The 11,889-nt window shown below is 46.0% G+C and overlaps 1 protein-coding gene across 1 annotated transcript; it reads right to left on the bottom strand.

Annotated features, from left to right (window-relative positions):
• Positions 1–701: 701 nt before the first annotated feature.
• Positions 702–1,637, bottom strand: LOC144769602 (olfactory receptor 1468-like). Its single transcript, XM_078653763.1, has one exon. The coding sequence runs from the start codon at positions 1,635–1,637 to the stop codon at positions 702–704; it is 936 nt and encodes a 311-aa protein (XP_078509889.1).
• Positions 1,638–11,889: the final 10,252 nt, after the last annotated feature.

Here is an 11,889-nt window from a genome sequence, read left to right as displayed (position 1 = left end):
ATCACTAATGACATGCAAAGTGGGCGTACCAAACCTGTTAGCGACTGAAAGCAGTCGCTAACACAGCTATCGCCTATTAGCAAGGCAGGCGAAGCAATAGAAAAATTCACGCTAAGCGCAAATATCGCTAAAACCTAACGCCTGCTCAGACCACTTCTTAACCTGTATATCCAATGGGAGGTGGATATTCAGGTTAAGACCTTATTGGCGTTAATGCTTGAATATCGCTGGATTTCCAGTGATATTCACGCATTGAGCCGGATATTTTGTTGCTTTTGAGATAATCGTTGCTAATAGCTAAGCTCATTTAGCGATAAATATCGCTATTTGTTGCTAATATGCCCCATAGTACCTTAAGTAAGCAACATTTTGCTGTTCCTTCCCCTAGACAGTGTTCCTGGGTATCCTACGCTAATGGAATGGCAAAGAGCTGCATGGCATTTCTTTGTTTAGACTCTTCCATAAATCTCTTACAGAACAATCTGTCATTGTACATTTACTGACATTACTTTGGTCGCTGCTATTGGTTCCTAACCATTATTTAATTTCTAAAGATAATCAAATTCTAGCTTCCCTGTACTCATGTTAAAGTGTTATGCTCCTGTAGCATAAAGTGTTGCACCCTTGCAGCATGGAAACAAGTGGGCATCAAAGCCTAATTCTGATGTCTACTCATTGGCAAGACAATAACTTTCAAGATGTCATCTCTCTCCTTTCCGGGACAAGACTTTTCGCAGAGCCCCTTTCATGTCCTTGTTCCTCAGACTGTAAATGAAGGGGTTCAGGGTGGGAGCCACCACAGTGTATACAATGCTGACAATTCTATCGTAGTCTATGGAATAGCTAGAGGACGGCCGCAGGTACATGAAGGCGATTGTGCCGTAGAAGAAAATGACAACTGTGAGGTGTGAGGAGCAGGTGGAGAAAGCTTTCCATCTACCATGGGTGGAGCGGATCTTTAGTATGGTGGAGATGATGCGGCTGTATGAGATTATGACAATAAAGAAAGGGATGGCAACTGGCATACCTCCTTCCGTGTAAATAAGTAACTTGTTGACGGTGGTGTCAGAGCAGGCCAGTGTCAGAAGTGGGGCCATGTCACAGAAAAAGTGATGAATCTTGTTGTGGCCACAGAAAGAAAGTCTCGATGCCATGAGACTGTGCAGCAGAGAGTGCAGAGAGGATAACAACCAAGACAAAGCCACCAGGAAAATACATACTTGCCTATTCATCGACATCATGTAATGCAAAGGGTTGCAGATGGCTACATACCTGTCATAAGCCATGGCAGCAAGGAGGATACACTCAGTGCAAGCAAAGCAGAGAAAGAAAAAAAGTTGAGTAATGCACGCATGAAAGGTTATGGTTTTCTTCAAAGAGACCATGTTCTTCAACATCGGGGGAACAATGGAGGATGTGAAACACATGTCAACGAAGGATAGATTTCCCAGGAAAAAGTACATAGGAGTGTGAAGATTAGTATCCAACCTTGTTAAGGATATGATCATTGTATTGCCCACAATGTTGGTCAAGTATACAGTCAAGAATACAACCATGAGTAATGTCTGGTGCACTGGGAGATCTGATAGCCCAAGAATGACAAATTCTGTTTCAGTGGTCCCATTAGACAGCTCCATGCTTCAAATATCTGCAGAGATGATACACATGTTAGTATGACACCTTTAAAGGTTTAATAGCTCTAATCAAATCCTTCTTAGATAACATCTATTAATTCAACCTAAATCAGGACACCTATCGCTGTATTATTTTCACAGTTACCCACATGTCCCACATCTGTGAAATATTCAATAAACAAAACAGTAAAGTAAAATATTTTTAATGGGACCTCTGCACCGCCAAAACCAATTGTCTCCTCATTTTTATAAGAGAAACATAAGAAGAGATAGGTTGCATGCATATTTGGGATAATGGGAATGCTTGACTTTGCCACTTTGTATCTTTCACTACAAAAACACTGAAATGAATTATTGTTACTCAGATTTGTAACTCTTTTCCAGTTAACCCTTAAAGAATAGCAATGGGAGATGTAGTTGTATTAGCGGGCTATAACCGCCTACTCATACATGAACATTAGTGATAAGCATTCAGCATAACAGATGGGGGCCATCTAACTCATTGTTCATGTATCCCTATTTATGAGATGGTCGAAGTATGTGGAGGTGGATTTAAAAATGGATTCGGCTCAGCCGGTTCAGAGTGGCCTAGGCTTTTCCAACACAAAATTACCAGGTAAGAGTATACCAGGCCCAATTAGATTTCCTGAGAGTTCCAGCTATTGAAAGCGAGTGATGGATTTCATATGCAAGGTCATTGTCAGGGCCTGATCACCCTCCAATACGGTGGGGCAAGCACCACTGTGACCTGCTGACCAGGTCAATGGTTTACATTGGTGGGCCTAGCTGAGACTCCACCTTTGTACACCTAGAGCACCCCCAACTCTAAACAGAGCAGGGTGACCTTGAATGCGGCTGGGCAGGAACACCACAGATTTAAATGACTCTCTAAAAAACTATAAATGTCAAAACACTAAAAAGGTATGAGCATGAAGGGGAGTAAATTACACACTCTCCTTTATTTTAAATGTGGCCCTAGGAGATAGGCTCCCCTAAGTAGCGTACTGATGTTTTCCTGAGGCGGAAGCCGGAAAAAAGAACTCCTGTATTTTAATCTTTTTAAAATTGCCTGTTTGCACATTTATAACTTGTTCCCCTCGCCTCCATATCGCGCTAGTCCCCCCGCCCACACAGACGACTGGAGCTGCTGTGGACGTCCTGTGTGCTGATTGGTAGGCACAGGACCCCGCCCACACATCGCTACAAAAGCCGCAATCCCTCCCTAACACCGGTTGATTGAGCTAAGTAGCGTACTGATGTTTTCCTGAGGCGGAAGCCGGGAAAAAGAACTCCTGTATTTTAATCTTTTTAAAATTGCCTGTTTGCACATTTATAACTTGTTCCCCTCGCCTCCATATCGCGCTAGTCCCCCCGCCCACACAGACAACTGGAGCTGCTGTGGACGTCTTGTGTGCTGATTGGTAGGCACAGGACCCCGCCCACACATCGCTACAAAAGCCGCGATCCCTCCCTAACACCGGTTGATTGAGCTAAGTAGCGTACTGATGTTTTCCTGAGGCGGAAGCCGGGAAAAAGAACTCCTGTATTTTAATCTTTTTAAAATTGCCTGTTTGCACATTCATAACTTGTTCCCCTCGCCTCCACATCGCGCTAGTCCCCCCGCCCACACAGACGACTGGAGCTGCTGTGGGCGTCCTGTGTGCTGATTGGTAGGCACAAGACCCCGCCCACACATCGCTACAAAAGCCGCGATCCCTCCCTAACACCGGTTGATTGAGCTAAGTAGCATACTGATGTTTTCCTGAGGCGGAAGCCGTGAAAAATAACTCCTGTATTTTAATCTTTTTAAAATTGCCTGTTTGCACATTCATAACTTGTTACCCTCGCCTCCATATCGCGCTAGTCCCCCCGCCCACACAGACGACTGGAGCTGCTGTGGACGTCCTGTGTGCTGATTGGTAGGCACAGGACCCCGCCAACACATCGCTACAAAAGCCGCGATCCCTCCCTAACACCGGTTGATTGAGCTAAGTAGCGTACTGATGTTTTCCTGAGGCGGAAGCCAGGAAAAAAAACTCCTGTATTTTAATCTTTTTAAAATTGCCTGTTTGCACATTCATAACTTGTTCCCCTCGCCTCCATATCGCGCTAGGCCCCCCGCCCACACAGACGACTGGAGCTACTGTGGACGTCCTGTGTGCTGATTGGTAGACACGGGACCCCGCCCACACATCGCTACAAAAGCCGCGATCCCTCCCTAACACCGGTTGATTAAGCTAAGTAGCGTACTGATGTTTTCCTGAGGTGGAAGCCGGGAAAAAGAACTCCTGTATTTTAATCTTTTTAAAATTGCCTGTTTGCACATTTATAACTTGTTCCCCTCGCCTCCATATCGTGCTAGTCCCCCCGCCCACACAGACGACTGGAGCTGCTGTGGACGTCCTGTGTGCTGATTGGTAGGCACTGGGGGTATGGACCAGTAGCTCCCCTGATTCCGCCCACCCCAACGTATATATGCAGGTGTCATCTCGGCCGCGCAGCGGACGAGCACAGCGGGCGCGCCGGCGGCGCGCCAAAGGCAAGCCAGTCTGCGCCCGTCCGCGCCCAGATGCGTTCAACACACAAACTGTGTGATTGGCTATTCGAGGGCCCAATTAATATCTCTTAGACCAGCCTTGAAGGCAGATTGTACTGTCTTCTTTCCGTATGACAGTGTCCCTAGGGCATGCCGAATGTGTCCTTTTGGTCTAGATGCTGCATACCCCTGTAAGAGCTGCGCGCCTCGTATTCGACCTACACACGACATGGTGTTTAAGTTCTGCAGCCTGAATTGTAGATCTCTAGCCAAGCATAGGCGTGAGATCTTCAATCTCCTCATCGACCAATCTCCTGATGCACTATTCCTTACGGTAACATAGCTGCATGACAGTTCTGGGCCTGACCTCGCCGAAGCCTTGCCAACAAACTACATTATCTCCAGGCAAGATAGAGTTAGTGGAAAAGGAGGAGGTATTGCAATTATTACCAAGAGCTATGTTCAATGCTTGATTGAACCTGCAAAACTTAAAGATTGCGAGACACTCCATTTCAAGCTCGAGCTCCATTCCAAATTTACTCTCTCTGGCCTGTTAATTTATCGCCCCCCCCCCCCGGCCAGCAAATGCATGGGCCCCACAATTATCAGATTTGGTTGCCTCCACATCACTACACTCTAACAATTTTATGATCCTGGGCGATCTTAACATCCATTTGGAAGACACCACATGCAGAGTCAGCACCAATCTATTGTCGGACCTGGAAACCCTTAATATGGTAATACACAATCAGGGCCCTACACATAAAGGGGGCCATCTGTTGGACCCTATCTTCTCCAACTTGAATAACATACAATGCTACCCAGCACTTCCCATTCATTGGTCAGATCATTATTTGACCTGGTTCGATATTTCTTTAAGGGATCTCCAGGCTCAACCAAAATTCTCTACTACTACCTTGATGAGAAATTGGAAAAAGCTTGATGCAGCTGCTTTTAAGCAGCATCTCTACTATCATCTGCCTAAGGATGATATCTTCAGGGACAGCGTAGATATAGTAGCTGCCAATACTAATTCTTGGCTCACTAAGGCCATTAACAGTTGTCTGCCATCGTCCAGCCAAAAATCAATTATCCACAAACCTCCAGCTCCATGGTATAATGACCAATTAAAGACTCAAAAGTCACATTGTAAAAAGTTAGAGAGAACGTGGCTCAAGGATTATTCTCCAATTGCTGATTTGACTTACAAAAACAGAACTGAAGCACTATCATAAAGCTTGCCGTCAGGCAAGAACGAAATACGTCGCCAAAACAATAAACAACGCTACAAATAAATCAAAAGTGCTCTTTGGGCTAGTCAAAGACTTAGCAGGATCCTGTACAGTAGCTGGGCCTCCACCCCTGGACAGATCCCAGTTTGAGGAGCTGGCCCAATACTTTACAACAAAGATCGAGAAAATCTATCTAAATATAGCTGAGCAATACGAAGTTAAAAGGCCCCCTCTTATCGACATCAGCGAGAGCCCCATGAGCTCTTTGCCAGTCTGATATACCCTACTGGAGGAATGGCCGGACCTTAATCCATCGTCGTTATCGTTACATCTGGCTAAGATTAAATCTGGCGCCCCAAACGACCCTTTACCAGTCCCTGTGCTCAGACTGTTGGAAGAGCCTCAGCTTGACAGGATCTGCTCCACGCTTAATGCCTCAATACATCAGGCCAGCGTTCCGACATGTTGGAAGCACGCCATGGTTTCTCCCTTACTAAAGAAACCGATGGTGGATCCGAAAATCCCTGCCAACTTCAGACCGATCTCCTTACTCCCTATCTTTTCCAAAGTCTTGGAAAGGCACATTTACCAGCATCTGGCAGGGTTCGTCACGAACAACAATCTGTTGCATGATTCACAATCAGGGTTTCGCTCAGGTTTCTTGACGGAGATGACTCTCTTGGGTGTCACCGAGAATCTCCGCCTGATTCTTGACAGAGGGGACACAGCCGCACTGATTCTATTGGATCTCAGTGCGGCCTTCGATACCATCTCCCACGCCATCTTACTTGGAGCATTGAGCTCTCTAGGCATCGGTGGAAAGGCTCTGAAATGGATTGAATCTTTTTTGACGGACAGGTCTTTCCAAGTCTTCTCCCACTCCTCGACATCCAAGGTCCATGCCTCTCCATTTGGAGTCCCTCAGGGCTCTATTCTCAGCCCTCTTCTTTTTAATCTGTATGTCACCCCACTAGCTCTCATTGCAAAACGTGTGGCCTCACGTTATTTTCCTATGCAGATGACTCACAGATAGTCTTTTCCCTCACGCAATCAGATTTGTCCCCCACCTCTCTTCTTCAATCAGGGCTCAGCGAAATAGCCTCCTGGATGAGCCAAAATCTGTTGAAGCTCAACGGGGAAAAAACAGAGATTCTTATTCTCGGGAGTAAGCCCGATCTGTGGGGCATCAAACATTGGCCGGCGGAAATGGGGCCTATTCCAACAGCATCAACACACGTCCGCAACTTGGGGGTCATCATAGATCAGAACCTAACAATGCAGACGCAAGTGACGGAAGTAGCGACCACCTGCTTTTCTATCTTGCGCTGGTTGCGTAAGATACTGTGGATGCTGCCACCGGAAATTCAGAGGTCCGTAGTCAACGCCTTGGTGACCTCCCGGTTAGACTACGGCAATGTGCTCTACCTGGGGGTCACTAAGGCGGTCACCCGCCGCCTTCAAATGGTCCAAAACGCTGCGACGCGTCTACTTTGTGGCTGCAAGAGGAATGAACCCATGACACGACATCTTAGGGAACTCCACTGGCTCCGAGTGGAGAATCGTGTGAAGTTTAAAGCTTTATGTTACATGCATAAAATAAAAGCAGGCACGGCACCAAGATATCTTCAATTCTTGGTGTCAACGTACTCCCCTACCCGTACATTGAGATCATCCACCCAAATTTTTTTTTGTGTGCCCAAGGTTAAATTTGCCAGGATGGTCGGGAGGTCCTTCGCCTTCATGGGTCCTAGGCTCTGGAACTCCCTCCCTCTGGTCATTCGTGCAGAACGCTGTCTCAACCGTTTCCGGAAGGCAGTCAAGACCTGGGTATTTAACCAGTAATTTTACCTCTTACAGTACGCTACGCTAGCCTTCATTTTAGCGCCGGGAAACCCTTTTTGGGTAGCTGTCACGCTTTACAAGCTGAAAAAAAAAATATTAAGGCCCTGAGAGAGGGGCCCCGTGGATCTCTCTCTCCTTTAAATAAAAAGAAAATTACCTTGGGAGATGGAGTCCCCAGGGCCTAATAAGGCTCCTTAAGGGGGAGGCATGCAGCCCCACTCCCCTAGCATTTAAAAAGCGCCATGCATGATGGGGTCCCAAGGGCCTAATAAGGCTCGGGAATAGGAGCCAAGTGGTCCACCTCCCATTTTTCTTTTAAAACAGCCCATGGGGAATGGGCTCCCAAGGGTCAAATAAGTCTCAGCGAGGAGGGGGGGCCAAATTGACTCCCTCTCCTTTCTTAAAAAAAGCACTGGGGGATGGGGACCCCAGGGCCTAATAAGGCTTGGTAAGGTCTCCCTCCCTTTATAAAAAAAACTCTAGGAGGGGTTCCCCAAGGACTAATAAGTCTTAGGGGGTCCATTTGCCCCTCCTCTTCTTGAAAATGCATAGGGGCCTGGGAGATGGGGTCCCCAGGGCTTAATGAGGCTCGGGATGTTGGGTAACAAATCCCCTCCCTATTAAAAGATTTACAGCCCTGTAATCCCCAGGATCTTTTAAAGGCTCGGGAGGGGGAGCCACTCGACCACCCCCTCCCTGTTTAACTAAAAAACAGCCAACGGCTTAGTAAGGCAAGGGGAGAGGGGGCCTTGTTTCACCTCCCCTTTAAAGAAAAAAGCCAGGGAAATGGGGTCCCCAAGGCCCAATAAAGCTCGGGGAGGAGGGACACTTAGCCCCCTTCCCCTTCAAAAAACATAAGGCCCTGGGGTCTTAATGAGGCTTGGGGATGGGGGCCACAAGGCTCCCTCCCCTTAAAAATATAAGGCCCTTTGGCCATCCCCAAACAGCCTTGCCCGAAGGGGACTGGATTTACAATTGGTAATAAAATATTACTTTACATAAAAAAAACCTAGAAATTCATTGAAAAAACAAAGGTTAAAGGAACGTTGTAGTTAGGTGTGATACAAAGATCAGTTTTTGTTTTAAAAAAAACCTTATAAATTCACAAAAAAAAAAACAAAGGTTAAAGTAACGTTATAGTTGGATGAATATGTCAGAGACAACATTAACATTTTGAACTAAAAAAATGCTGAAATTCACCAGTTATAGTTCGCAGAGCTAACTATAACTTGCACCCCGCGATGCGCTGCTTATGACCTCACATATTACATCACTCATGACATGCTCTATGACATCATTTATGACATCACTCATGGTGTCTCAAATGACATAATTTATGCCATCACTGATGACATCATCGAAGCTTCTTTTGTACACTTTGCTCTATCAACAGATATAGCATTGGAGCTATAAAAGTAAGGACAAGATAGCTCAGAACTCCTTACTGCTATAATACATACAACCCCAATAGGTAAAGCAAGCTTGTGTTATGTGCAACATTGACCCATGCCATAGTCTTCATAGGTAACCGAGTTCATGTTGATTATGAACCTCAGATGAAAGGGTAACTATCCTGTGTACAATGTTTAATCTGTATACAACTGTTCCGGGAAAACCAAGTTCCTCAAAATACCGAAGCCCTGTTACATAGCTACCTTACTAAGAACAGTCTTTAGCGGTATCAAACCCCTGAAAGTCACTGAAACTACATTGAGAAATTAAGTGTATATAAGTAGAAAAGTGTTAACTGTTAACACTGTTTACTATATGGAGATAGATTAATCTGTTCCACACTATTTGCAGGCAGTGAAGCACTAACGAGAAATGCACCATAAAGTATCAAAAAGTATCTACTAAGAACAGTATACACTCTCTGCAAAACATGTCCAAAGAGCAAATATTCACTCAAAATAACCAAGGTCCGAAGGTGCTTAAGATCAAACTACCTGCAGCCTTCATATTGCGGTGAAAACATTTCAGCTAGCCTATCTCCTGATGCAAAACAAGAACACATACACAGGTTAGTACATGGTGCACACAGTCTTGTATGTTAAGTAGAAATTGTCGTGTTTAAACAATTCTGTCTAATAACTCAAGGCTGCATACGATACTTAGGGCCTCATTTAGATGTCAGTCAGAAAGCCTCCGACCACAGATCGGAGGCTTTCTGCCTGACGTCCAAGGTTTGACTGCCGACCGCCTAATAACAATGTAGACGGTCGGACGTCTATCGGGCTGGCTTCCGACGGGCTCAAGGAATCGGAATTGGCAAGTAATCCCTTAAGGACAACGTTTTTCGCCATCAGGATTATGATGGCAATTTCCCCAGGCTATTCATGTCGGGCTTTCTGACATGAAAAGCCTGTTGGAAAGTGCCTTTGTGGCCTCTGGTTGGGGGGCCTGCGGATCACCTATGGTGCTCCCTATAAATCCCTGCATCGTGAGGCAGGCACAGTGGGGTGCCTGCCACAGGGTGCAGTGATTTACACAAACATCTGCCTGCAGCACAAGCTCCCATAGAGAAACGGGAGTTTGCGACTGCGCCATGTGCCGTTGAATTATAATTAGGTGGTCAGAACTGCTGACCTACGGTTGGTCGGTTCCAACACTGAAACAGTTGCTTCCGCCTGGCATCGTAATAAGGCCATTAGTATCTAGTATGTAGAATCTTTGACCTGCAAGGAACTTTTCCAGCAGTACCAAAAATCTTGTGTAGAACGTAATCAACACAAGTTGGCAACTGTCACCTGCACACAGAGTTACTCTTCAATACTAATATTTATAATGTGTTCAATACCTTTACACACCTGTGATGCTCTAGGAGGACATGTGTTTTGTAAACAGATACACACATTAACTGGACACAGGAATGAAATAATGAATTAATGAATGAATCAATAAATGAATGAATGAATGAATTTTGGATTCATAAAGCACTTGGTTACTCCGAGGAGTGTCCCCGTGCTAAGCTGAAAATCAGGCTGTGGCGAGTCCGGAACAAGTGTCCTAAAAGCTCTGCCTAAAAAAAAGGTCTACAAGTTTTCCCGGAAACTTTTCTCCGAATGTTCAAGTCTTAGGTTGATTGGCATAGAGTTCCAAAGCTTGGGTGCACGCAGCTCAAAAGAGCAGCCCCCCAGTCTTGCACGCCGTACTCTGGGGATTACTGCCAGCGCTGCTTCTCCCGATCTAAGTGTTCTGGAGGGAGTGTGAGCGTTGATCGAAGAGATAGTTGGGACCCCTCCGATGCATTATCCTATGCGTAAAACACAGGGCTTTATACGTAATTCTGTGTTTGGCTGGGAGCCAGTGAAGTTCAACCAAGCCGTGGCTGATAGAGTCCCATTTTGGTTGTTTCAGAAGTATCCAGGCTGCAGCATTTTGTACACTCTGCAACATTGCTAGCCTCCCTAAGGATGTGCCCAGATAGAGCACATTGCAGTAGTCCAGCAGAGACATCAGCAGGGCCTGTAATACTGTTTTTTGTGCTGCCGTCAGTATTAGTCTCAGGAGCTTCTTTATCAGTCGCAGCATACAGAAGCATATGACCACTGTGGCCCTGATCTGACTGTCGACAGATAATTGTGCATCAAAAGGATACCTAGGTTTTTCACTTTGGGTTTTAGTCTCGGGGTGGGGCCAAGAGCAGCCGGCCACCATGCCGAGGACCAGATAGAGGGCTGTTTCCCAACCACCAGCACCTCAGTTTTCTCAGCATTCAACTTCAAGCAGCTGTCCTGCATCCATGTCGCTAAATCCACGAGGCATAGTTTAAAGTTGGTTGCAGCCCTCTTATCATCATTAGCTAGTGTAATCATAAGCTGAGTGTTATCAGCATATGACACCATTTTCACCCCATCGCTCTGGATGACATCGGCCAATGGGAGCAGGTAAATATTGAAAAGGGTTGGGCTCAGTGCCGACCCCTGCGGTACTCCCCTCTGCAGCGGGATAATGTCTGAGATGTATGGCTTCTGGATGACTTGAAATTAAAGCATATGAAGGAAGTCTGCGATCCAATCAAAGGTTCTACCCCTAATACCCTGTGTCCACAGTCGATCCAGTAACACAGTATGTGAAACGGTATCGAAGTCTGCGCTAAGTTCTAGCATGATGAGAGCCCCTGATTTCCCTTCGTCAGCAACCCTACGTAGTGTCTCTGAGGCCAAAAGCAGGGCTGATTCTGTGCTATACTGTGGCCTAAAACCTGATTGGGTCTCATGTAGAATGTTCTTCTCTGTGATAAACTCTGTCAATTGAGAGTTGATGTGCCTTTCAGCCAGTTTCGCCACAAATGGTAGGAAATAAATGGTTCTCTGGTTTAGAAAGATCAAGCAAGGGTTTTTTAAGAGCGGGATCCACATGGCATTTTTCCACTCCACCGGGAGTTGGCCAGCCTCAAACGACATGTTAAACACTGAGCATAGCCTGGGTGCCAGTGTGGACAACTCCAGTTTCCAAATGGCTGAAGGCGCCGGGTCTAGTTGAGAGCCCGATTTGATTTCAGCCACTAGTGAGTCTATTTTTTCCACTGAGATGCCCTCAATCTTAAAAGCACCATCAGGGAGGGGTTCAGACTTCCTCCTGGGGGGAGGCCAGAGTTTGTCCCAGCCATCTGAAAAGAGGTGTATATCGCTGAAATATTATC

Source organism: Lissotriton helveticus, chromosome 7 (assembly GCF_964261635.1).
Source record: "Lissotriton helveticus chromosome 7, aLisHel1.1, whole genome shotgun sequence".
Taxonomy (NCBI): Eukaryota; Metazoa; Chordata; class Amphibia; order Caudata; family Salamandridae; genus Lissotriton; species Lissotriton helveticus.
This window is presented reverse-complemented; position numbering and strand designations above follow the sequence as displayed.